This window comes from Podarcis gaigeae (assembly GCF_964106915.1).
Source record: "Podarcis gaigeae genome assembly, chromosome: 7".
Classification (NCBI taxonomy): domain Eukaryota; kingdom Metazoa; phylum Chordata; class Lepidosauria; order Squamata; family Lacertidae; genus Podarcis; species Podarcis gaigeae.
The window spans coordinates 14018261-14045007 of NC_139683.1; the positions used below are offsets into that span (position 1 = coordinate 14018261).

The 26747-nt window shown below is 43.8% G+C and overlaps 3 protein-coding genes across 35 annotated transcripts in view; 2 read left to right on the top strand and 1 right to left on the bottom strand.

Moving 5' to 3' along the window:
* The window catches only part of MTSS1 (MTSS I-BAR domain containing 1), a 162694-nt gene extending 158728 nt beyond the window's left edge, over positions 1-3966 (top strand). For all 30 annotated transcript variants that reach the window (XM_083749113.1, XM_083749124.1, XM_083749128.1 and 27 more), the window contains one exon: positions 499-3966. In XM_083749113.1, coding sequence (XP_083605239.1) covers positions 499-1184 — 686 coding nt within the window. In that variant the 3' untranslated portion in view covers positions 1185-3966. The remainder of the gene's footprint in view (positions 1-498) is intronic.
* Positions 3570-11276, bottom strand: NDUFB9 (NADH:ubiquinone oxidoreductase subunit B9). 2 transcript variants are annotated; one of them, XR_014566800.1, is made up of 5 exons: positions 11121-11276; positions 7665-7857; positions 6200-6313; positions 4943-5734; positions 3570-4832 (listed from the first exon to the last, which is right to left on the bottom strand). XR_014566800.1 is itself a non-coding variant. In XM_083749487.1 (4 exons), the coding sequence occupies exons 1-4, from the start codon at positions 11204-11206 to the stop codon at positions 5603-5605; spliced, it is 525 nt and encodes a 174-aa protein (XP_083605613.1). In that variant the 5' UTR covers positions 11207-11276; the 3' UTR covers positions 3570-5602. The 2 variants fall into 2 exon arrangements, 1 of the variants encoding a protein (XP_083605613.1); XM_083749487.1 differs by having other exon boundaries at positions 3570-5734.
* A 914-nt stretch (positions 11277-12190) lies between these two features.
* On the top strand, positions 12191-26508 carry TATDN1 (TatD DNase domain containing 1). Of its 3 annotated transcripts, XM_083749407.1 has the most exons (13): positions 12214-12305; positions 13547-13612; positions 14829-14878; positions 15031-15094; positions 15813-15956; positions 16044-16086; positions 18203-18266; positions 20009-20094; positions 20178-20218; positions 21691-21767; positions 22561-22631; positions 24269-24395; positions 26332-26508. In XM_083749407.1, exons 8-13 carry the CDS (start codon positions 20055-20057, stop codon positions 26432-26434), a joined length of 459 nt encoding a protein of 152 aa, XP_083605533.1. In that variant the 5' UTR covers positions 12214-12305; positions 13547-13612; positions 14829-14878; positions 15031-15094; positions 15813-15956; positions 16044-16086; positions 18203-18266; positions 20009-20054; the 3' UTR covers positions 26435-26508. The 3 variants fall into 3 exon arrangements, with proteins under 3 accessions (XP_083605531.1, XP_083605533.1, XP_083605532.1); XM_083749405.1 differs by lacking the exon at positions 18203-18266 and having other exon boundaries at positions 12191-12305; XM_083749406.1 differs by lacking the exons at positions 12214-12305; positions 18203-18266 and adding an exon at positions 12338-13444.
* Positions 26509-26747: the final 239 nt, after the last annotated feature.

Genomic DNA, 26747 nt, shown 5'->3' on the forward strand with positions numbered 1-26747 from the left:
TGGCTCCCGAATGCCACAAACCCAGAATTATGTGTTCCGGTTTGTGAACGTTTTTTGGAAGCTGAACTTCCGACGCAGCTTGCACTTGACTGCAGGAAGCTCCTGCAGCCAATCGGAAGCTGCGCCTTGGTTTCCAAATGGTTCCCGGAGTCGAACGGACTCCTGGAATGGATTAAGTTTGACAACCAAGGTACTGCTGTACAGTGGTACCACGGGTTAAGAACTTAATTCGTTCTGGAGGTCTGTTCTTAACCTGAAACTGTTCTTAACCTGAGGTTAACACTTTAGCTAATGGGGCCTCCTGCTGCCGCTGGAACACGATTTCTGTTCTCATCCTGAAGCAAAGTTCTTAACCCGAGGTACCACTGTACTCAATTCTGAGCAGACTAAGCCTCCTGTGTAAATTTTGCTCATCCTGCTGCAGTTAGCGGCAGTGAAATAAAAGCTCGCAGCAGTTGAACAGCCGTAGTTTCCTGATCTGTCTTTTTCCACCTCCAGTTTCGGACTACGACTATTTCTCCGTCAGCGGGGACCAAGAGCCGGAGCAGCAGGAATTTGACAAGTCTTCGACTATTCCGAGAAACAGTGACATCAGCCAGTCGTACCGCCGCATGTTTCACGCCAAGCGCCCTGCGTCCACCGCAGGCCTCCCCACCACCCTTGGGCCTGTGCTGGTGACTCCCGGCGTGGCGACCATCCGACGGACCCCTTCCACCAAACCGTCGGTCCGGCGTGGGACCATAGGGGCAGGGCCGATACCCATCAAGACGCCCGTGATTCCGGTCAAGACGCCAACCGTCCCAGACATGCCGGGGGGGCTGCCCAGTGTGCCAAGCGGGGCTGAAGAAAGCCCTGAGCAAAGCCCAGAGGCCGGAGGCGGCAACCCGGTTGGAGTCGGTGCAGGCTTGCCGTGGAGCGGTCAGGCACCCGCCAACCCTCCCGCTGTGAGCCAGAAGCCGAGTGCCGGAGAGGAGCAGAGACAGGCAGCCGGGGAAAGGGAAGGAGAGCCCGGAGAAAGGGAGAGCCTCAACATGACTGCTCCCCCATGCCAGCCGGTGCCTCAGTTGGGGGACCAGAATCTGGGAGAGGCCCCGCAAGGCGAAGACATGCTCAATGCGATTCGCCGGGGTGTGAAGCTGAAGAAGACCACCACAAATGACCGCTCAGCGCCCCGCATTTCCTAGACGCTGGACCACTGCCAGTCGACCAGCTTAACAGAGACTGAACTACCTGATGAAACCGTCTGTCTGTCCATTCCACTGTACAATCAGAATTTGCAGGATGCTCATTAGCAAAGCAGCTGGAAACGTTCTTTAAAATGGAGGGCAGCGGGGGTGGGAGGAGGGAGGGGACCTGCAAACTAAAACGCTTAAGGCACAGCCTCTTTCTGATATTATTATTTTTTTTTGTAAATACTGCTGATTATTATTTTTTCCTGCACATTTTTAACCTGAGTTTCCCTTTTGATTCTCCCCCCCCTTGAAGGTGCCAAATCCTGTGTAACTTTTTTATAAACACTTTGTACAAAACAAAAGGAAAAAAAGTTTTACATGCGTACGAAGAAGATCAAGTAGCTTAAACTTTGGCAAGGAGAGAGGAGTAGTAATGCATTCTCGCTCTCCCCAGGAATTTTTATTTTTTTATTTTTTTTTGCAAAGCACCTTGTCATGAGAAGGATGCAAAAACCAGCTTTTGTTTTTTAACGTACGAAGGACGTGGCAAGAAACAAGTCCTCGCTGAAGTACAGTGACTTTTTTATGTTTGAAAGGCAGGAAACAGCAGCTTGATTGATTAAAGCAATATATAGTGGAAGAGAGAGAGGGGGAGAGCCTGTAATTGGTTAGTATTTAGGGGATAGGAAAAGGGGAGGGACTTTACTGTTGCACAAAAGTAGCTTAGCGGTAGCTTCAAGATACATGCGTCCGAATAAGCCATATTGGATTGCAGTGTTTGTTTATGTAGGAAGTATATGGGCGCTTTACACTAGGAACACCTCCTGTGTTTAGCCTCTCCCATTAAAATTTGTCAAGGCTCCATAAGATCTCCTGCCTAAGAATAGCCTCTCTGGACTGTTCCTTTTAATAGTCATAATTTGTATTATTCCACCCCACCCTTGTCTTCAGGACTGCACAAGCAACAACTTTTGTCAAGTCATGCCATCTTAAGCCAGGTTAGACTTAAGAACTTTTATTTGTTTTCTCCCTTCACGTTGTCTCATTTTTTTCTTTTTTCTTTCGTTAAGGGACAGTAACGAAGAAGTGGAGAGAAAGAAATGCGTAGACTTGAAAAGGGTTGTGGTGGGGAGATTTACCAGGGAGTTCTTAGTTAAAAACTTCTCATCAAACTGGCTATGCTCAGCAGGCTGGGCAGCTTAACAAAGAAACAGCAAACACCCCACAAGTTTTGAGGAAACAACTTGATCTGATTGGGAACCAGCTGAGAATTCTGATGAAATGAGAAACGTTTATCGTAAGGGGCCTGTTTTTCCTTCTCTTAAGTGACATTTTGGGTTGGCTTTTTTCATAAATGCTAAAAGCTTTGGGGGAATGCGGGAGGGAACGGGCACACAGCTTTGCTTTTTTATTTATTACAGGGGTTACGGGGGGGGGGGTTGAACTTTTTTTTTTTAAAGAGACTTCTTAGCAACGAATTTTAGGAAAGCTGTTAATAAATTTATAGGTGGGGTTTTTTTTTCCTTCTCTTTTCTTAACATGAAAATTGCTGTGATTATAATCCATTTCATGGGGTCGGTAGAAAACGTGCATCACTCGTGCACCACGGGTGTGCTGCAGTTTTGTGGGTTGTGTCTTTTTCTTTTAAAGCATTCTGCAGTCTAAACGAATACCGTCTGCCTTATCTCTATATGGGCAACGCAAGCGGAATTAACGGTTCAACAGACCTGCGTGTTGGTGGTTGCAGAGAAGTAGCCCCTACAGCGGGAGGAGCTCATTTGGGCCTATGCTCACACATCTACTCCTCCACGGACATTCTTGAGACTCCTATTGGCTGCCATCTTGCCTACATAACCTCTTATGCTTTAAATACATAACTGCATTGGATGTGAGACGTATTGTAAAACTGTTATAGTCACTGTGTTCTATATACATTTACACTGCTGTGGTTGCTTAACACTTTTTTAAGTTATGGCTTCAGACGCAAAAACAAAAACACAAGACAAAAAAAGCATGATCTTTAATTGATAAAGCTCTCCTTTGATGAAAAACAAGCTCCTTATTACTTCGAAACATTCATTGAAACAAGTAGTGCCTCTGGTATAATTAAGCCCACCCAATCTTGATGAAATAGCGGATGCGTTCTGCAAATGATGCTTCAAGATCTTTTCCCCATCACTAAACTAAGGTGGGGCAGGGAAAACAGTAATTGGACTAAAATGGATGCAGGGGGTCATGATCATCTCCTGGCAAGCTTCATGTTGAAATCAGCTGGCATTTCACAAGGGCTCAGCAGTACTCTTGTATAATTCCCGTTAGTTTTTGTGGGGCTTGGGCAGGAGAAATTACTGATGGATTGGATCCAAAAGGTATGCATACAAAACATTTTTTTTAACAAATCCAGCTGTATTCAAGAAGTGCAGCTCCTCTTTAGTTCTTTAAACACTAGGATTTACTCTTGGTTTAAAAAAATTATTATCAAAACTGTTGCCAAAATTCAATGTTTAGGGTGTAACAAACCACTTTGAATCATTCTGTTGGGTTTAATTTTTTTTGGTGTGTGTTCCTTGCCTATTGTAAAAGCAGTGTCACCGTTTTTTAAAGGAAAAGATGTTTCTAATGGTAAGTTATTGTGGTTTAGTTGCTAGTTTGTACTGAGAGTTGACCTCTCCCCTCATGCATTTTTGTTCTGAATTGCTATAAATAAAAAAAATTGCTGTTAACTGTGTTACCCTTCTACATTGTAATGATTGCTTCAGCCTATATTATAAATAAAGACCTGCTAATAAACCTCATATTTTAGTTGCCTAATCTTACTCCATGACCCCCATTTCAATAAAAGGCTTTGCCACTATGCCTTTTTAAACACCAGCGTATTATATAGCAAAGTATGAACTGGGCGTTAATCACAAAACTGACACACAGAAAAAAGGAACACTTCATTGCAGGTAAGAGAAGTGTGTTTGAATATTCCATATACCTTCCAGTGTAGTATGTTCACCTGACATTGTAGCCTTCCATTTGCAGCCACAGGAATAAAATTCTATCTTTTCCCCCTGCCTTCCCATCAAAGTATGCCCAAGGGAGCTAACAAAACAGCGTGACCCACATTTTGTTGACTTCCCAGTACAAAGTGGATGGTATAACATAGCTGCATCTCACTGTACTTGGTTGGAAAGAGGATCCAATTGCACAGCTTGATGACTGAAGAAAATATGGGTTGTAGCAGTACAAGAACTTAGGCTTGCACATCAAGACATCCTCTTTCACCCCCTTGCCTACCTTCCCCACCTGATTGTAGGAAATCATTGTGCTAATAGGATGACTTTGCTGGATACAACCCTATTAGAATAAGCTTATCTTCATCAACAAGGGCATGATATGTTGAATGCTTTCTCCTCATAGGTTTAGTGTGAAATGGCTATTGAATTATGCAAAAACAGTCTGAATTCTGGAGGTGACCTGGGCATGGTATGTAGAGGCTGTTTGCTCTGGAACAAGGATGGGGAAACTCCAGATGTAGTGATCCTACAACTTCCATTATCATTTGCCATAGCGGCTGAGGCTGATGGCTGCCGCAACATCCTCTGTAAAAACAAAAGGTTCACCACCCCTCTTTTAGAGCAATAATAATCTTGAGTGGCAGCCCATGGCCCAGGTCTGTTGTATTTCATATCCACACTGCTGCTCCCATAAGGCAATTCCCAACCTATACAGAGAACCAGACTGCTTAAGAAGGGCAGAGTGCCAGCACACTCATCGTTCCCCACCAATATCTGGAGGATAAGGACTCCCAAGAATACGTAACTGGGCAATGGGGCAACTGTTTTAAACAGAGGGTGTCCCTACTTTGGGAGAAACTTTTGTGCGATGGGTTGTCATGCCAACTATGCGATTCAAACTTGCCCAAGCGTCAATCTGCTCAACTTCTGGAAGCAGCATAAGAGGAAGACATTAGAAACAGTTCCAGGTAGAGGGTTCCATAATTAAAGAGCTGCTCTTCTTCCTGCATATACTGATACTAAAACAACACACAGTGGTACCTCGGGTTAAGAACTTAATTTGTTCTGGAGGGCTGTTCTTAAACTGAAACTGTTCTTAACCTGAGGTACCACTTTAGCTAATGGGGCCTCCTGCTGCCGCGCAATTTCTGTTCTCATCCTGAAGCAAAGTTCTTAACCCAAGGTACTATTTCTGGGTTAGCGGAATCTGTAACCTGAAGCGCCTGTAACCCAAGGTACCACTGTACTGAGGCAGATGAGGTGCTACCATAGTCCACACTTGGATGTTCACACAAACGCCACTGATTGACACTGAACTTTTATTTTATTAGGTACAGGTACCACAGTAATGCATGCAGACATTCTTTTTACTGGTAGGGCTTAATCTCCTCTTGGAGAAGTGTTTTTGTACATGGAAAGTTGATCCTTTTATGCTGGACGCTCCCGTGGCCTAGTGACATACTGCCACCACAGGGGAGGCAGGTGTCCCTCCTTCCGTGCCGGAGGCAGGGCTTCTGTCTTGGGGCCATCTGCTGGGGTTTCTTCCTGAAGCTGCTGAACCTAAGAGAGTGAAACCAAGTCAGTAGCCACCAAGAGTACATCTCCAAGCATTTATTTATAGTGTTGCCCGCTTCAAGCTTGGTGCCCATACATTTCCACAGGAGACTATAGCAATGCATGCTTGTGTCCTGCTGGATTGAACATGTATCAGAAAGTTTCCCATGCCAAGATAAGATGGAAGTACTATCTGGTATCCTGACCGGAGAGAGAACAAGCTATCCAGATTAGCCACTTAGTTTGGGATGGGCAACATGCCGCTGAAATGCAGTGCTGTGCATTTGCAAAGTGAGAATGAGCTTTCAAAGATGATAATGTATCTAGGCTTCATGGTAATGATGACGTTTAAAGATACGTTGTTAGGAAACAAGCAGAATGTCTAAATATATGCGACTGCCATTTCTTTTGTCTTTCAACACACAGAAATCTACACTGCAGTACATGTAGTGGAGAAGAAGCAAGACTAACCTCTTTCTCCCAGCTTTCCATCCTGAGCTTCTTCCACTGTTCTCTCTTGGCAAAGTAGTCAGGATACATTGCCTTCTCTGAAGGATGCCATAAATCTAGGAACCATTCGGGTGCCTGTCAGATTGGAAACCAGACCATAACTTAAAATACTGCAATAACAATGTAGGCAAAGATTGCTTGTCTCTTTGAAGGCACAATGTTTTTCCTGTAACACTTCAATGTGTTCCTTTGTTTAAGAGGCTAGTTTAATAAAAGACCCAGTAGACTAGTTTAATAAAGACCTAGCAATTTTTAGGCTTGAATTGCTGCAATGTGCAGTTTAAACCAAATTGAGAAGGAAGAATTACAAGGTGTGCACCCCATTGTGGGGCTTCATTACTATGAGTCAACTTGTGCCACACAACTAGTCTTCAGTCAGAAGATCCTACAATAAAATACTGGACTATAGTCGGGAGAGCCAATAGAATAAATATCATCCATCCACCTTCCAAAAGACTCCCAATGAGCCTAAACGAAGAGGGAAGAGGCCATAGCTTGCCAGAGCTCAGTGCGAGAGCTTTCTTTATATGCAAAAGGTTCAGTCCCCACCATCTCCATGTTGGAGCGAGCAGCATGGCTGGTAAGACACAGGACAGGTCTACATCTGACTATAAGTCAGCACATACCCAATGAAAAATATTATACATTTCCTCATGGGCTCCTATGGCAGCATACTGAGCAGCTACTAGAAAAGAAGAAATTTCGCCATCCAACTCATTTGGCAGAGGTATGGGCAGAAGTACCTCACTTTCCAAATGAATGGTTGGTTGCCAGGGGCCATTTGGGCATGCACTACCTTCCTGATATGTAGGGTTCCAGTGAGCCGCAAATCACTCCCGCCCGTTAAAATGATGGATCTTTTGGATAATATGATTCTTCTGCTGCTTCTGAAGCCGATAATGTGAGCTATTTAAAGGATGCACATCTAACCCTCCAACTTGTACTCCTCTTCAGCATGGATGAATGAGAGTGACAGTAGGATCAATGCAGCACGTATTTGTATAATGGCAGCAGCAGCGCTGCTCAGTGCATCCATCTTCTTGCTTTTAGGAGGCACACAGGTTCCCCCTTTTGATAATACTTTACTGGAAGACAACTTGTGTGTTCTAGCAAAAATTTGGTCTCTCTACCTCTCCATGACTTTGTTATGCCCAAGACATGATACTTTTCTCACTTACATTTTCCCATGTCTGAAGTATACTCCTTGAACTTAACCATTTCATTTTCTTTGGGAAAAGAAAACACATCATCCCTTTCTTTTTCCCTTCTGACTGCTCAAAGGGTTGCCCCCCCCCCCAATTTAGCGTACTTCTTGTACTAATCAATACTCTCTGTTGAAACTATGATAACTATCCCAAGCATGTGCACAGTGCGGTTTGCAACGGATTACGGAGGTTAGTCACAAGTTGCCTTGTAATGCACTGACCTTGTAGCACTCATATCTCTCATAAGATGTGCCTCCTGGAGCATCCGGAAAGATGTAAGGCTCAGAGTGTTTATTTTCCCAAAATTCTTGTTCACCAGCCAGCAACAACTTGGATGCTTTCACCATATCTTTTTCATCCTTATGTTCATCAAACCGTGCTCTCAGCAGGCAGGCGAAGAATCGATACCTGTCCCTGAGAATGCAAGGAAAAAGAAAAAGATAACCATCGTGAAATTACAGGTCAATGAAGATATAATGCTGCCTGATCTCCCAATCACAGTTACTAGAGAGAGCTCCTCTGCTCCCTTCCCCTTCTCAAACACAAATCCCTTTCCCCTTTTTAGGGCTAACCATGGTTATTATTTTTTTATGAACCATTTTTTAAAAAATCCAGTCTGCATTTCGATCATTTTATGGCGCTGTTTTAACAATAGCTTTCTCTGATGTTGCTAACTTTTAATGTCAGTTTTATTATTTTATCACCATTTTAACAACTGTTCTCTGTAATGCATTTTATAATCTAAACTGCAAAGGTGTGTAACTATTGTAGTGACAGAAGTAGCCCTGTTTGTACCATTCTGCAGTCGCTGAGAGTTAACACACTGTCAGATAGCTACACACAGATTACTCCATGGATAAAATGTCATGGGGCACCATGTTCATAGGGCACCCTGTAAAATCCACAACCACTTACCCAATTTTCCTAATGCTCTAGATAAGAATTCTACTTAAGACTGTTATAATAGAACCATTTCTATGGAATGGCCACTAGAGGGATCAGGTGTGTAGATAATGTTTCACAAAATTAGAATTTTAGGCATAAAGTCCGAAACGTTATCTAAGATTCTAACTAGTTGATTAACTATTTGGTTGTTATTTTGGCTCTTAAATACAGCTGTGCATGGCTGTGAGGGGATTTATAGCAATGGATCACATTTTAAGCACAACTGAGAGTGCTAGACACTCCTGAAGACCTAAATATTCCCTGTTTGGAAGGGAATTTAGCCCCAGATTATTCTGGTTGTCCCCTTTGGCAGCTTTTTCAGCTCCATAATATCGATTTTGAGATACAGAGAGCAAAACTATATACAAGTGTGTTCACACCATAGATTTGAATGACAGCTTTGGCAGTTATGTTTTTAATCCCTTTCCTAACAATCCCTAGAATAGAACTGGTCCTTTTTTACAAAGGTGCCGCACACTGGCTTGACATTTTCACTGAGCTACACAACACTACCCCAAGATCTAATTTCCTCGTTTGTCTACATGTGAAGATACAATTTATTTGTCCCCATGTATTCACTTGAAACTTACTTTCAACCTCATCTGCCATTTTGTTGCCCATTCACCCAGTCTGGAGCGATTCTTTTGCAGCTCTTTCCAGTCTGCTTTATTTTTCAACATCTTGAATAATACGATATCATCTGCAACCTGGTCACCTCACTGCTCAGCCCTTTACTTTAAGAACATAGGTGCTCCTGAGGAATAGGGTGGTCAGGAAGCACAGCAAGGGGTAAACAATAATTAACACGGGAGCAAAGACCACCCAAAGCAACAACAAGACCCGTGAGCTCATCTTAACCCTTGTTAAAATGATTTCAGGGAAATGCTCAAACCTCACCTGATCCCCTCAGCCTACCCACCAGCAAACATCAACAAATAGCAGAAAAATCACAAAATGGGTGAGGAGAAAAGAAAGAAATTACCATCTCTGAGCCTAGCTTTCCTAACAGGATCCACAGAAGGGCAATACCTTGATTAGGAATGTCTAGAAATTGTTCAGTTTGGTTGTGTATTTTTTCATGTTGTATTTATTGCTTAGAATGACGCTTGTATGTTGTAGTTATGCATTTTTTCATGTTATAAGCCACCTCTGGCATGGTTTGAACTGTGGAAAGGCAGCATACAAATAAAAGTATGTATGTATGTATGTATGTATGTATGTATGTATGTATGTATAACTTAATACTATTAAGTCTTACCATGCTCTTTTTTGGAATTATTACAGTACAGTGGTTCTCAGTGCCACCCTGGTGTAGCAGCAAGATTCAAGGACAATCAAGATTATATCTTGGGAATGATTCATGTTCTTATGTAACTGCATTATTTTATACCTTCTGGATGTCCTATTACAAATCAAGCATGGCTAGGAGTGGTTTCTTTTTGTTTTCCTTTTCTTAAAAATAAAATTTATTAAGGTTTATAGGGGGGAAAATACAAAACTTGATATATTTTTCCTTTTTTTACCAAACCAAGACTTTCATATAGATACAATAAAAAACAGAAAGGTTGGACTAGATGACCCTTGGGTGCCTTCCAACTCCTTAAGATTCTATGAAAAAAATAAAAAATCAGAGAGTAAAGAACTTTCAATTCTTCACCCGTCCGCTATATAAAAACAAAATTCACTGTTTTCCAAGGGATTTCTCATGAATTAAAAAGTGTGGCGCGGGGAAATTTTTATTCTGAAAGAATGGTCCTGAGGAAAGTTTGAGGGCCACAGTCAGTGGGTCTTCTTAGTTTTAGATCACTGTTCACTACATCTGTTTGCAGACCACTTCAGCAGAGTTGGAAGTCACAAAACAAAGCTTTGCGGCTTGTTTTCACCAGATAAGAATCTGAGTGACTTGCATAGCCCACAAAGACTTCCAGAGACCTCTAAGACTTACGTTTATTTGGTTCTATATTTTCAAGAGAATCCAAGAGTGCATATTTTGTGACTTTTAGAGATTTAGAAGATTTCTGTTTATTTGGTTTTGCAGAGAGTGCATATTTCATATTGTTCTGTATAGATTATATAAAGAGTTTATATTGACATCACACTGTTGTACTTGAAACAAAAAAAAAAAATCCTTCCAGTAGCACCTTAAAGACCAACTAAGTTAGTTCTTGGTATGAGCTTTCGTGTGCATGCACACTTCTTCAGATACCTGAAGAATTCTTCAGGTATCTGAAGAAGTGTGCATGCACACGAAAGCTCATACCAAGAACTAACTTAGTTGGTCTTTAAGGTGCTACTGGAAGGATTTTTTTTATTTTGTTTTGACTATGGCAGACCAACACGGCTACCTATCTGTAACTGGAACTGTTGTACTTGGTCATCGTGTTGCCTTTGGATATTACTAGTTGTTGATTAAGCAGACCAGACTTAGTATGCTCTTTTTTCCTCCCCCCTCTATTTTCTTTTTTGGTTCAACGGGGCTCCCTTTTCCCCTTCTGGCCCTGCCTCGCAGGGTTGTTGCTGTCCTGGAGAAATGGGAGGGCCGTGAGGAAGAGACACAGAAGCAACCACGAGAGAAGCTGCCCGGCCCCCCGAGAGGAAAGACAGGAAAGAGGCGGAATAAACGAAGGAGGTCGGAGCGAGGCCCAGTCACGGAGAAGAACAGAGGCCCTCCTTCTCCCTCGGACCCCCGAAAAGAGAGTCCCGGGGAGCAGCCCCCCCCCCCAGTCTCTCACCGGAAGATGCACCAGGACTCGAGGTGCCGCAGCGCCCGCTTGTAGAGACGCAGCACTTTCTGCTGGTGGGTCAGGTACGCCGCCATCTTGGCTGGGCCGCCAGCTTCTTCACCTTGCCAAGGAGGGCTCGCCGCAAGGGATCGTGGGAGGGTGACGTCAGAGGAAGCGGCCTATCCGGGCTGCCGTAGAAAAACGGAGGGAGGGAATATAGAGATAGGAAAGAAGAATGTAGAGATAGGAAGAAAATGTAGAGTGAGGGGGAAGACGCAGATAGAGAAAAGGAATTTAGAGAAATGCACAGGTTAATTGGCAAAAAGCAGATAAGAGATAATGAAACTGGAGAAACGCACAGGCCAATTGGCCAAAGGAAGATAAAGATAAGGAATCAAGACAATCGCAGAGGCCCATAGGCAAAAAGCCGGTGGTTCCCTTCAGGCTGCCCTGGGGGCTTTTGAAGGTGGATCCACGATGTGAATTAGAAAATGTCAGCGCTGTAATTTATATTGTTGTATTATTTTACTGTTGTTAGCCGCTCTGAGCCCGGCCTCGGCTGGGGAGGGCGGAATATAAATTATTATTATTATATCGCCATGAGAAAGCTGGGTGACCTTGGAGCCAGGCCCCTGCTCTCCACCACCCAGGATAAAACGGGCAGCAAGGTGGTAGAGGGAAACCATGTGCACTGGTAGCACGAAATGCGGCGAATTAATCAAATACATTAAATCAATAAAGTTAAGGGGTTTTTGTTTTTTGTTGCTTTGTTACATTTCCATGCCGCTTCTCCACGCGAATCCCCGAAGCGGCTTGCCAACATTAAATTAACGAGAACATGCTAGGAGATAATGGAACACCACAAATGCAGCATAAATTATATTTGAAAATTAACTATGATATAACGCTACATTATATATAATGTTCAGTATAATTTAAATGCGATGGATAATAATACAGAAAATGCCAAAGGAATAGAGAGAAGGGACCATAGAGATACATTTCTAACAGTGGCGGATAGAGCGGCATCCACCTCTATGGTCTATTCCGCCTTCTTACGCGCCTACCCAGCATACAGGTAGCGCTCAAAGGGAAACCGGACGTGACGTCGGCGCTTCTACATTCTATGGGAGGAGAGAGAGAGAGGCGCACGGGCCTCAGTCGCCGTCGTCATGAGCCGCTTCAAGTTCATTGGTGAGGACGGTTGCCTGGGCAACTGGGGGGGGGTGTTCCTTTGCGTCCGCAAAGAGGGCGCCGGGCCTAGTCGCTCGGGGGCAGCCCTTCGAGGTGGGGGGGCGGCGGCTGCGGAACGGGCCGAAGGGACCCCCCCCCCCTCCTCCAGGGCACCATCCCAAGCGCGCTTACTCCGGCGCAAGCCCCGTCGTTGTCAGTGGAGCTTGCTCCCGGGGTTCGGGATCGCAGCCTCGCTCCCCTGAGAGGAACCTGCGCGGGGTTGCAGGTGCGCGCAGGGCAATCCTGTGCGCGTTGACTGGGGAGCGAGCCCCCCAAGTCACAGTCCCGGTTCTGCGCATGCTTACTCAGAAGCAAGGCCCGTCGATTTCATCCATTCATTTCTTATTTGTATTATACGGGGCTTGCTTCTGGGTACCCGGGCCCGCAAAGCCGGAGCCGTAACGGGGAAATTCCTTCTCTGCTTTGCTTGTATCTCACAAATGCTCACAAGAGACCTTTGGTTTTTGCTGCAAGCAGTCAGATTTCTGCAGAGATCCAGTCTGTTTGCGGTATTTGGCTGCAAATGGACACAGGAGACAGTTCCAACCCTTTCCCTCACATCCGATTCCCCTGCAGCCATTGCCAGATGAGAATCTGCATTTAGTGGCTTCTCTTGGAGGGTTAGTGCATGCATGCATTTGACTCTCCCTGTCATTTGATGATTTGGCAGGTGCATTGTGTATATTGACTCCACTGAAAGAGCACTGCACATGAGGTGGCCTGAAAATTCTGGCCTTGGTGTTTTGCATGAATGAGCCACTGCAGATTATACAAGCTGTCACCTGATGCATGTGCCAATGTATTATTATTAGCATTATTGTTTTCATTTTATTTCTATACCATTTTATATGTTTAAGAAAAACCTCAAAGGGGCTTATAACACATTAAAACATCAAATAAATCAATCCAGAATGAAACATAGCAGGTACATGAAAGACAGCCCTCGTTCCATAAGAAAGGTTTTGCAGACTTTTTAAAGGGATCCTCTCCTAGTACAGACTTTGGCCTCTAACAGCAACCAGTATATATCTAAAGCATAGGGTCATAGTTTCATCGTATGTCAGGAACCCATCAGATCTTCTGACATCTTGAAACTGCTGGTGAGGAGCCTTTCAGATGATGGACTCCAGCTCCCATCATCCCCAGGCAGCATAAACAATGATCCAAGTTGAGGATACTAATTTATTTTTCTCTCTCTCTAGATATTGGTGTTAATTTAACTGATCCTATGTTCAAAGGCATATACAGAGGTACTCAAAAGCATCAAGGTAAATTTTCTGTCTGTTTCTTTAATGGCTCCTTCTCTCGTCCTCACGTCCCCAGATATTCATAGTATGCATCTGCAAGGGACATTTTCTTTCAGGTTACACTTTTTGGGGTCCCCCCATTCCCAGAGAGTGACATCATCATCATCATCATCATTATTATTATTATTGGCAGTTATTAAAATTGGACTTTCATCCTGCTCTTTGTCTCCCACCCATCCATTTTGAGAGAAAAAAACCCAGTAGGGTGGTAATTCAATGCAGTTTTACTCAGAGTACGCCCATTAAAATTACTGAACATGACCAATTGATTAATTGAAATGGGTCTGTTCTAAGGATACAATCTTTTGCATATCTTACTTGGGAGTAAGTCCTATTCAGTTCAGTATGGCTTCTAAGTAGACATGTGTAAAATTGAACTGTAAAGCCACAATCCTTAACACTCTTAGCTGGGAGTAAGCCTCAGTTAACACAATGGGACTCTCTTCTAAGCATGCATGCATGCATAGGATTGTGCTGTAAGGCTGCAATTATGTTAATACTTTCTTGGGAGTACACTGCATTGGACTCAGTATTTTTGAATAAGCATGCTTAGTGTTGTGCCTTTGAAGTGTGCTATCTGACGATCATACTGAAAGTAGACCCACTGAAAACTAAAGCTACTTGTGATATAACTTGGGTGTGAGTCTTTTCTCAGTATGACTTAGTCACATTGTGCTACCCTAAGACTTGAGTTTCAGCAAATCTCCAGATGGAGAGTACAGTATTCAGTTGCTGAAGGGAAACTATCAAAAACGCCTTGCTACATGACCAAGAAGCTCTAATGATGCATAGAGGATTAAGAAGTCAATTTCTGGCAGTTGGTGGAGCATACATGTGGAGATGATCACTTATATATGTTGAATATGTTCCTGGGGAAAATATCAAGGAAAACTTGATGAATCACAATTCTCAAATCACTTGAGTGTGGTACTGCTTGGGGAGGAAATTACTTTCAATGATCTTCAAAGAATCTGAGCTGCAGTCCTTCCTAATCAATAAGGATATCTATGCTGCTTAATGGAAATACCAGTTTGATTGTCCATTACTGCTGTAAGGTTTCAGGAAAAGGAAAGGAAATGTAGGAGCTACTGCATACCTGAGGCTGTTAAAGGTTCCAGAAATAGATTGGGCCATATGGATGCTTTAAATTATGGATTTCAGTTCTGTCTTTTTGCAGATGACTTCTTGGATGTGGTGGCTAGAGCAGTCAAAACTGGTGTTAAAAAGGTACATTTGTTCTTCAAAGGTTTTTGGTGTGTGTTTTGTGTTAAATTTCAGTTGTTTCTGTTGACTTTTGATATCTGTGTTTTTCAAGATATAAATGAATACTAACATTTAGAAACTAGCACTTAAGTAAACTTTCTTTTTTATTATTCCAGTTCATGATTACAGGTGGAAGTTTGCAAGATAGCAAAGATGCACTTCAGCTGGCACAGACAAATGGTATTTGTCTCTTTATGTTATATAGCTTTCAATGGAATGCTTTAATTATCCCGTATTTAACATTTAAAATGACCAAAACCAATATGCACCAGTTCATTCCAAAGAATTATGAGCAGAAGGAAAGGAATGCTTCTCACACACCATTCCTTTGGGGTGGTTGGCTGTCTCGACCCAACTCACTGCTGCTACGTCAGATGTCTTATCAAGTGAACCCTGCATAGAGTCACACACAGAAGGGGAGATGATGAGTCAGGTGATCACTTGCTTTGTGGTCTTTGCAGAGCGTATGTAACCACCTGCTCACAATCTTAGTTGCTATGCTGTGTGTCTCAAGTGACACTGTGCCATTCCAAGGCTGCTTTCCTGACCACAGGAACTACCTTATTTAAAAGTGAATAAGTTAATTTAAATGTTGAGTTAAAGAAAGCTTTGAACTGATGTACAAAATTTTACGTTGTCTTCCAAATCTGTATGGTGCCTCCCTGCTCCATGAAGCCCTTGCTTCTTCAGTTCCCAAGTTTTCACTCCCAGGTCCTAAGTACATGCAACAGCATATGCTTGCATTCAGCCTCTGTTACCATTGCATCAGCACACCACCAGGCTTTAGGATGCAAGTTCTTTGGAGGCTGGAGGCTGGAACGCTTCTGCTGCGATGCACCCTGCAGTTGACAAACATTCTAGCAATAATAACCAATACATTCATGCCGTTTGTTTTCAGACATGTTTTATAGTACTGTTGGCTGCCACCCCACCCGCTGTGGAGAGTTTGAACAGAGCAACCCTGAGCAGTACTTAGCAGAACTACAAGGTCTAGCTGAGAAAAATAAAGGGAAGGTCATAGCAATTGGAGAGTGTGGCTTGGGTAAGTAGCAACCAAGTGGCTTGGCAGTGATGTTTCCTTCCTGGCAATTCAAAAGCCAGTTAATTGTTTGTCAATTCTCTCTTCCAGATTTTGACAGATTAGAATTCTGCACTAAGGACACTCAACTCAAGTAAGAGAGATTTACTTAACACATAAGAGAAACTGCATCCTTCATACATTTTAACAGTATTGTTTTTATTATCAAGGATTTTCTCCCAGTGACAGCCATTGGAAGCCAACGAACAGTTGCTCTTCCACCCTACCACCCCAAATGGATATAATAACCAAGGAGAAACAGTCACCACTTCCCTATTCTTCCCTAAATGGCCTACAGGTCACACCAAACCCCTGACTGCCTCTTCATGTGGCTGAACCATCCCATTGCTTTCACCACATCATTCATTGGAACTAGCAGTGGCTGGCCAGTGCTTTGATTCCATGGGTGGTGTTTTTGCAATCCATATATGCACAAATCATCATAAAGCATGATGGCAGGGCCCAGAACACCAGCTCTCGAGTAGAAGCTGTGCATGCCAGATGACCAGAGGATGGGATGTTGCAGTGCTGAGTTAAATTGAACAGGACACGGGTGGCGCTGTGGGTTAAACCACAGAGCCTAGGACTTGCCGATCAGAAGGTTGGTGGTTCAAATCCCCGCAACGGGGTGAGCTCCCGTTGTTCGGTCCCTGCTCCTGCCAACCTAGCAGTTTAAAAGCACATCAAAGTGCAAGTAGATAAATAGGTACCACTCCAGCAGGAAGGTAAACGGTGTTTCCGTGTGCTGCTCTGGTTCGCCAGAAGCGGCTTAGTCACGCTGGCCACATGACCCGGAAGCTGTATGCCGGCTCCCTCGGCCAATAAAGCGAGATGAGCGCCGCAACCCCAGAGTCGGTCACGACTGGACCTAATGGTCAGGGGTCCCTTTACCTTTACCTTACTGGATGGAGTGGTCACTGGGTGCTATAGCTACTGAGTGCACAAGGCGCTGGTTGCTGTAATGTTAATCTTGGGAACAGTTTGATCGCAGCCAAACACTGAAGTGAAATGGAAAGAGAATGAACCAGGCACAAAAGCCAAGGAATTTAACATGAAACAACACGTGCCAATAAAAGCTAGTTGTTTTTATTGTGCATTGTAGGGATGGGGGAAGCTGTGATCCATCAGTTGCTGCTGGACTCTTGACACCCATCGGCCTCAGCCAGCATGGCTAATAATGGTCAAAGATTATGGTATCTGTAATGCAGAAACAGTGTGCTGGTCCAGGGGGGAGGTTACCGTGGGGCGAGGTCCAGGACCTGAGTTGAGGGTCGGCAGACAGTCCTCCTCGGGCGAAGCGGGGTCCACAGCGGGAAGCCGGGCAAGGACAGGAACTCTGGGGGAAACAGGACTGGATGCTGGCTGAAACAGCTCATCAACAACGTTGCTCCCGCAACCTGGGACCGGGCTGGCTGGCCTTTATCTTCTCTGAGGCCAGGGGCGGTCCCGGCCCCCAGGAGACCCGCCTCTCCTGGCCTTAAGGCGAGCACTCCTCCTGGGAGAAACCAGTTCCCTTCGCCTCTCTGCCCTGAGCCTCTGCAGTTCAGGAGAGGCTGAAGGGTTACTGGGCCCAGGGGGAGACTCACCTGTAGGCACTGAGTCCTCAACCACCTCTGGAGCCAGAGTGGATTCACCTGGTGCCTGCTCCTGAGGATCCGGCACAGGTGCAGGTGCTTCAGAATCAAGGCCCTGCCCCAGTTCAGCCGGCCCTGGAGGCAGGGACTCCTGTGCAGGCTGGGATTCCTCCGGTTCAGCCTCTGAATCGGATTCCCAGGCCATCACAAACAGCTTGGGAGGGCCCAGGTTCCCAGTCTCTGGTGTAATAAGCTTAAGAATGTGAGGTTTGGCTGGCAGGATCAGAATGTTGAATCTAGCATTCCAGCAGCCCAACAGGTGCCTCTGGATGTCCACAAGCAGGGCAGAGGTGTGGTAGCCATCTCTTAATAGCCCACAGAACCTGGTTACCAAGATGCATAACTGCATCTGAACATGGAGGCTTCCATTTCCTGCATTGCAGGGGGTTGGACTAGATGACCCTTGGGGTCCCTTCCAATTCTATGATTCCATGATGTCGCTGTCCTTCCTAAATCGTTCCACAAATGTTTCTGACAATCCCAAGTATTTGCTGCCACTGCGTTTTTGATGGTAGCTCATAAGACAGTGCTGACAACCGACAGTCATCTGTGTGATATTTATGCTCTTCTGCATAGGGGGAGACCCAACATCAGTCATGGCAGCACACTTGGTTAGCTAGGATTCTTTCACAATTCAAAGGTAAACTATGATTGTGTAATGTTCGGTCTGACACTTGCACATCACACAATGTAAACACAACCTCCTGTTGTAAGGTGGTACAGTCGTACCTCAGAAGTCGAACACCTTGCGAGCCGAACTTTTTGGCTCCCTAGTGCCGCAAACCCAGAAGTGACTGTTCCGGTTTGTGAACGTTCTTTGGAACCCGAACGTCCGATGCAGGTTTTGTGGGTTCCAATTGGCTGCAGGAGCTTCCTGCAGCCAATCGGAAGCCGCACCTTGGTTTCCAAATGTTTTGTAAGTCGAACGGACTTCCGGAACGGATTCTGTTTGACTTCCAAGGTACAACTGTATTTTAACATCATTGCTTTTCTTGACAACATCCATACAAAGCCTGGCTTTTTACCATTCCTTGCTTAGGCTGTATCCTGGTCTAATGGCTTTGAAACATAATTTTGCTGCTGTTATAAAGCAGGCATGGCCCTCCCAAATCCCCCACCCCACCCAAGCACTTCTTCTGCTTCTGGCCTTAATGAAGTATCAGCCACTGAAAATGTATGTGTTGTGGCTGTAGCGTAAGGAAGCCACTTTCTAGATCACCCCACTGCACAGAAAACCACTATAAATGTGCAGTCCTAGCCAGTATGGGCAGAGGTGGTGAGAGAAATGTTACCTTCTACTCTAGGAAGAACATGCTGGTTTTAGCACTGTGGCACAGAGCCTACGGCTTGCTGATCAGAAGGTCGGCGGTTCGAATCCCCACAACGGGATGAGCTCCTGTTGCTCGGTCCCAGCTCCTGCCAACCTAGCAGCTCAAAAGCACGTCAAACTGCAAGTAGATAAATAGGTACCACTCCGGCGGGAAACGGCGTTTCCGTGTGCTGCTCTGGTTCTCCAGAAGCGGCTCAGTCATGCTGGCCACATGACCCGGAAGCTGTACGCCAGCTCCCTCAGCCAGTAAAGCGAGATGAGCGCCGCAACCCCAGTCGTCCGTACTGGACCTAATGGTCAGGGGTCCCTTTACCTTTACTTGACACTCTAAGATCGGGAGAAAAGATCCCTCTTGAGATGCTCTCCAAAGAGCAGGGAGGGGGATCTTTTGTCTCCCGATTTTAGCACTACACACCAGCATTGCTAGACACCCTCACCCTGCCACTCGAGTGGGAAAGGCAGGAAATGATGGTTTGCCTGTGTCTCTGCTTCTGTCTCCAGGTGAGTTTGTGGGGAAGAGTGTGAGCCTGGGAGAATGCTCTGTGCCTTCATATATGTTGGGTGCATGTGCTGTATGTGGGGTGAATGTGCATGTCTGAATATATGTTCCTGTGGTCCGTGTGTGTGTGTGTGTGTATACACTCGCTTATAAATTGACAATACCCACCACGGGCGTGTGTCCCTGGAATGGGAGGCTGACTGTCAGTGTGGCCTTCAAGCCACGAAAGCTTAGCCACTCCTGGTCTAGAATCATTTTCTTATCGAGAAATCACACAAAACCTGGCATGATGTTGCCAATATGAAACATTTTCAAATCCTATTGAATTTAAAGTTAAGCACATGCTTAACCTTCCCATAGAACTAAATGGGACTTCTTAAAAGTGTTCCCTTCTGGCAGGATTATGTCTGCACCTAAATAATAATAATAATAATAATAATAATAATAATAATAATAATAACCACTCCATTCTTTCTAACGCTTTAAACCATTTAGATAATCTATAGTTGAGATTTCATTAAATGTAGGGATTTTTCTGTTTATTTCTTTTCAGGTATTTTGAAAAACAATTCGATTTATCTGAGCAAACAAAATTACCGATGTTTCTGCACTGCAGGAATTCACATCCAGAATTTGTAGGTGGGTTTTGCAAAAGAATACTTTTTTTAAAAAATGTAGAAATCTCTGGGCTTTTTAATGTAAAATATTCTCCTTTCACACAGATATAATGAGGCGAAACAGAGAGAGGTGTGTGGGAGGAGTGGTAAGTGCCCGATGTTGTGTTTCTTTTCAGCATCAACCTCTTTGTGATACAAGTTTATTTTATAAACAGATATCTCACTTTTCATGTGTTTCAAAGTAGCTGAAAACTAAAACATGCAATGCTTTCTAGTTGCCCTCAGTAAAATTATCCCGTGAGCAAGCACTTTAAGGTAGGGGTCTAGTCTGAAATTTACAGGTAGATTCGTTTTGTGGACCAGATGACTAGTTCTACTTCATTACTCTGAAATCCACATCCTTTTTTAAGTGTTGTGAATGTGATTGTCACCTTTTTCCTACAGACACATTGAACAGGGAAGGGCCGCTCCCTGTTGAGTATATACTGTGTGAAACCCAAGTTTGCCTTTGCATAGTGTGCAAAATGGCCTGTACAGATTTAGTTCAGCTGGGCTTATTCCTAAATAAGTGGGCATAGTCTTGCAGCCTTTGAAATGAACAGTGTGTTCACATTATCTCAGGATGGAATAATGGCGGTTGTGTGACACAGCTGTGAAACAGAGCGGGGTTTCCCAAACCAGGGTCTGCAGCTGTTTTGGGACTACAACCCCCATCATACCTGATCCCTGGTCCTGCTAGCTAGGGATGATGGGAGTTGTAGTCCAAAAACAGCTGCAATGGGGGATGAATGACATGACCTGTACCACATTTTCCCGCCACCAAAGAATTGATTCTATTGAATTATGGTGCTGGAAGAGACTCTTTGAGAGTCCCATGGACTGCAAGAAGATCAAACCTATCCATTTTTAAGGAAATCAGCCCTGAGTGCTCACTGGAAGGACAGATCATGAAGCCAAGGCTCCAGTACTTTGGCCGCCTCATGAGAAGAGAGGACTCCCTGGAAAAGACCCTGATGTTGGGAAAGATGGAGGGCACAAGGAGAAGGGGACGACAGAGGACGAGATGGTTGGACGGTGTTCTCGAAGCTACCAGCATGAGTTTGACCAAACTGCGGGAGGCAGTGGAAGACAGGAGTGCCTGGCGTGCTCTGGTCCATGGGGTCACGAAGAGTCGGACACAACTAAACAAGAAGTAGCACATACTCAAGCAATGTGCCTGTCCTGGCAGCTAAGCGACAGTGCCTTTTGCATCAGAGGCAAGGCAGGAGGGCTGTCTTTCAGCCTCCTTGAATTGGGCTGCTGGTCTTGTTGCCTTCTACTCATTAGATTAAATCAAAGGTCTTTGATTTAACTGAATTCCTGACCAGTCCACAGAAGGTTCTGCCCCGCAGCATGGACTTCATTGATTGGCTCTTATCAGTTAAGGGCTCCATACATACACTTGCTCACTTTGGGTGGCAAAAATTGTCAGAGCTTGTGTGCACACGGCTAGCAAATGCTATTCAGAAATAGCAGCTGGCTTTGGAAGAATGCAAGAAAATGGAAAGCTTGTATACTTAAGTTTGAAAAATCTCAATGCATCTTCAGATGATAAAGGTGTATCATTACTTGTTTACAGGTACACTCTTTTGATGGCACCAAAGAGGAGGCAGCAGCTATAATAGAGTTAGATCTCTACATAGGAATAAATGGTTGGTAAGTTATTTTAGACATCTAATGGCTGAGGTGAAAGGGTTCCTTTTTATTTTGGGATGGATACTTTAAAGCACACCTGTGCAGCTTGTGGCTCATCAAGGTGACTGCACCTCAGCCACCATGTATCGTGCCCTCACAGGTACTTCAGACACTTCAATCCCAGGTAGGCAGTAAGAACAGCCCACCTATGAAGCATCTGCGAGACATGGATGGCGGGCTATATATAATTTACAGTCCTTCACATATTCTTAAGTGCTGCAATGGGCTGCCTATGGAACTTTGAATTGGACTATATATGCAAGTACCAACCACTCTTGTGTTACATCGCCAGAATCTCAGTCCCCATTAGCCTTGGTTTGGAATTGTGTGCATAGCTAGAGCAACAGCTGCCAGCCAACAGAGGTGAGCTGGGTGCATGGGGGACATTTTAAACGAAAAGACAAATAGGCAAGAAGAATTAAGGGGAACCTATGGAAAGAATGGGGGAAAGAGTCCTTCCAAGGCTGCTTCTGGTTTAAGAAAAAAAAATCAGGAAACGTAGGGAAGTTTCACACAACTGCTTGTAAATCTGGTTTCAGCCTTAGCCTATGATAGCAATTCCATGTGCACTTTCATGAGAGTAAGCCAAACTAAATTTTGCAGGAGTGACTAAACATACTTTTTGGGGTGATTGTGCCCAGCATCTTGGATCTGGGCAGACAAGTTGCTCCTTGAATCTTGTGAGAACTTCCTTCTATTTGGACTAAAGAATTTCAACAAATCATAGTGATTTTCATATTCATATTATTTCCAGTTCCCTGAAAACAGAAGCTAACTTAGAAGCAGTGAGGTCAATTCCCAGTGAAAGATTAATGCTAGAAACAGGTAAGTTGTTTTATTTAATACTATTTAACATTTTACTTCCACCAATATACCCCTTTCAAAACTGTTTCAGATCTGGGATATATTTTGTTTGTAATCTTCTGTCCCGGTGTGCCATTTTAAGATTACTACCCAAATATATCCCAGATTGGAAACAGTGTTGACTGGATGCATGCTTACTCAGCATGGCTTAGAAAAAAAGGTTCCTAACCTAAAGAGTAATATCTTTTTATAGCACGGTACCTAATTCATTAGCATTGCAGTAAGAAAGGAAAATCCCCTGTAAATTCTATATTTAACAGCACTCTTGGTCACACTATCAGTGTTGTGTACCCTCCAGTCCGCAAGGGGGAGTGAGCATGCTAGAAATGCCACGCATTGTCACCAAAGTAAGTTGTAAGAAAGGATATTGTTCTTGGCAAGAATCAAACTAAGCTGAAAAGGCCTTGCCTCATTCCTTAGAAGGGCTTTGTCAAGGACAGGCCAAAGACATTTTGGTACCTGAGGCGAACCAAGGAATAAGGGATGAGTGAAAATCTACATCAGGAATGGGGAGGGAATAAAGATCTACATCAGGATTGCTGCCCCTGTGGATCTTGCCGCCCGAGGCAGTTGCCTCACCTTGCCTCATGAGTGGGCCGGCACTGGCGCAGTCTTTGCCTGAGGAAATCCAGGTTGCAAAGGGGAAGAGCACTCATCTACCCTTATAGTCCACATTCTTTTCCTCCATAGCAAATGGAACAAATTGTTAATTTTTGCATCGTAATCTGATGGAAAATCTACCTCTCTTTCACACCATTGGCCAAGAGCATGGTTGCCCACTTACCTCCATTAATTGGCAGAACATAGGCTCCACTCTCTTGTGGTATTGCCAAATCGCAGCTTTCAGCAGTTGGGAGGGCTATGAATACCACCCATCAAGTTGACCACCTTTGTGCTAGAACTTTGGTGACTTCATTCTATGGCTTCCTTAAATCACCTCATTAATCTGCTTTGCACATTAATATCAAACTTTGGTAACACAACTACATTATGGAGTTTGACAGTAGGTCAGTATATCCCTGAAAACCCTGCCTAATAGCAGTTATCCTTCCTGACTAACTTCATTGGTGCTTGGCAGCAATTGCTTGGGGTTAGGGGCGAGTTTCCTAACTGCTAAGCCTAGGGAGCTAAAATGATCCTGGCTTGAGAGGAGCAGATTGTCTTCGTAGATGGACCCTTACAAAACTCTTACATTCAAATTAGGAATTCTGACTTTGGCATTTTAAGCAGTGTAAACTTGCAAGACCCTTGGAATTATGTTAACACAAGAGTAAGGCTGTGGTCCTAAGTATTGCTTACTAAAGTCTATTGCAACTTTCTGTTGTGGAATTATGTGGGATATTGGTGTGGGACCCTATCTCTGGGAATAATTTTACTACTTATGTTTTTTGTACATGTTAAGAACAGATCTGACAGCAACTTTGCTTTGGTTTATAGTCTGTGTTAAGAATAAAACATCGCCCCCCCCGCCCCAAAAAAAGTATTGGGGGAGATGGACAAAAAGAAATGGCTGAGGTGGTTATGAGTTACAGAATGCTGATAGATTATGTAACCAACGGTATGATGTTAATTCTAAACTGTTCCATAAATCACATTAGATGCTCCCTGGTGTGGAGTGAAAAATACCCACGCTGGTTCAAAATATGTAAAAACCACATTCCCTACCAAAAAAAAGTGGGAAGAAGGACACTGCCTGAAGGACAGAAATGAACCTTGTCATATAATGTAAGTATATAATTTAATATATTTCATATATTTCAAGGCTCCAATTCAGCTTAATTTAGTTATGACTAAGTCTGGCTGAAACCAGTGGAATTAGTCATGAGAAACTTATGTCCCATGGCTTTCAGAGGGGCTTGATCATGACTGACCTTTAGCTGGGCTGGAGCCCAAGGGGTTTAATTCCATATAAAGAGTGACACCTAACAGGCATAGCAATTGTAACCACCACCAACCAGCTGGTTCAGAGGGATGTAGCAGAGATTTCCCTCTGCCAATTCATGCTGCATCCATCAACAACACCGGCTGTTAAAAGGCTACTGTTAGCAGTAATTGATTTAAGGCCCTGAAGTGAGAATGGGACAAGACTAACTACAGAGCCACTGGATTCTAAACTTGTCCAGCAGTTGGAGGAGTTTGAGCCTGCAGCTGGGGCAGCAATAATTAGGTATAATAAAATATAATAGTAATACTAAACAACTCTGCCCATCTGGCTGGGTTGCCCCAAAGCATTCTGTCTAGATGTACTCTCTGAGCTTCCCACACAGGCCAAAACTCCTGGTTTTCCAGTAATTAGCAAGGTAAGATTTGCTTTGCTGGGTTACAACTGAGAGCCTGTCTTGTCTGCATTCTGTTTTCTGCAATAGCTAGTCATGTGCCTTTGCGAAGGTTACTAGTAAGGCATGAGGGCAACAGCCCTCTCCCCTGTTGATTGTCATCAGCTGGTACGCTTGAGGTTCTGCAGTCCAGAGAGAGGATATACATACCAAAGTACATCCTGTGTGCCTATTGAAGGAAAAGCAGCTCTGTGCATTGCTATAAGGAATACTTGTGAGATAATACCACAGGGAGCAAGAATGCAACCTCACCCTCTGTACCATTTTGAGAACGGGGGTTCTCACTTGCTCTGCAAGGCTCAAAGGGGAGAGAATACAGTGGGGGATGGGAAATACATATTATATTTCAGTTGTCTAAATCAATGCCCTTTTGCCCTCATGAATTGCTATAGCAATGTGTTTGCCTACAACTTATTAGATGCCACTGGTGGTTTTTAGCTACAGTACTGAACACTACTCAAATTAGAAATAAGCCCCATTGGAAAAGAAGAAAATGGCTTCAAATGCCAAAATACACAGATTTCAGAACTTGTGTTTGTCATGAAATCTAAAACCACCAATTTACCGATAAAGCATGGTAGGGACTATAGTTTTCTGGTAGAACATACACTTGGCACAAGTAAATGTCGAAAGCTCAATCCCTGGCACCTCCAGTTAAAAAGGATCACATAGCAGGTGAAAGAAAGGCCAGTGCCCCAAAACATTGAAGAGCTACTGCCAGTCAACAGAGACAACACTGATCTAGGTGGACGAAGTCTGACCAGATTAAAGACAGTTTTTTATGTTCTGAGATGCGAGTTAACTGTCCGCAATATTGCATACAGTTCAGCATTTAGATTGCAGCATTTCCTTCATTACTTTTAGAATAAAATAAACTCAACACTGCAGACTTGTGCACATTTGCTACGGAGCAAGTCTTACTGAATTCAATAAAATTTCCTTCTATGCAGTGTTATCCATAGACCTATTGAAAGGCATAGTCATGACTTAGTCATGAACCAATGTGCCTGGTATTCCAACACACGACTGGTGTAGACATAGGAAGCAGATGTTGCTGCTTGTGTAACCTGCTTCACCATTGCTGTGGAGATGGGAATCTGCCTTCTCCTATAAATTTCAAGATAGATGAATAAGTGCATCACACTTTCCTTTATCTGAAACTTGTATATGATGTTATTTGGGTGTTTTTGTCTGACATAAAAAAAATGGAATTCTAAATGCTATTTATGTAAACTTTAACCACCCTTGAACAAGTAATGTTCACAGTGAACATAACCATAGCGATGTGATTTTGCCTAAGATGCTTCCCTTTTGCTTTGTTTTAGCCAAATACTGGAAATACTAGCAGCAGTACGTGAAGAAGATCCGCTAGAACTGGCCAACACTACATATAACAACAGCATTAAAATCTTCTTTCCAGATATGTAAAGCATTTTATGTATTATGATAAAAACTGGTAATCCTGTCCATGTAATAAAGATTTGACTCTTCTCTGCATCAAATCTGAAACCATTATTTAGAAACAGGCATGCTATAAAGGTTTGATTAAACACCTAAGTAGAAAGTTTTCACCTCCCACCCCGTGAAATATTTTCCTGGTGGTTGTTTTTTTGCCAAGCATTTATTTCAATTTATTTTACTATCCAGTTGACTCTGTTATATGGAATATAATGTCTTACTATTCTTATAGAACTGAAAATGGCAAAAGGCCCTCTGACTACCTATCTTCCTAAAGAAATGC

Bases quoted from the DNA above. Each gene is read 5' to 3' on its own strand.
- TATDN1 (XM_083749405.1), top strand. From the start codon at position 12,284: ATGAGCCGCTTCAAGTTCATTG. The intron at 12,306-13,546 runs GTGAGGACGGTT...CTCTCTCTCTAG, and splicing joins GAGCCGCTTCAAGTTCATTG to ATATTGGTGTTAATTTAACT. The intron at 16,087-20,008 runs GTAAGAGAGATT...ATTTCTTTTCAG, and splicing joins ACTAAGGACACTCAACTCAA to GTATTTTGAAAAACAATTCG.
- NDUFB9 (XM_083749487.1), bottom strand. From the start codon at position 11,206: ATGGCGGCGTACCTGACCCACCAGCAGAAAGTGCTGCGTCTCTACAAG. The intron at 7,858-11,120 runs GTGAGAGACTGG...TTGCATTCTCAG, and splicing joins GAGTCCTGGTGCATCTTCCG to GGACAGGTATCGATTCTTCG. The intron at 6,314-7,664 runs GTCAGTGCATTA...CCAATCTGACAG, and splicing joins AGAGATATGAGTGCTACAAG to GCACCCGAATGGTTCCTAGA.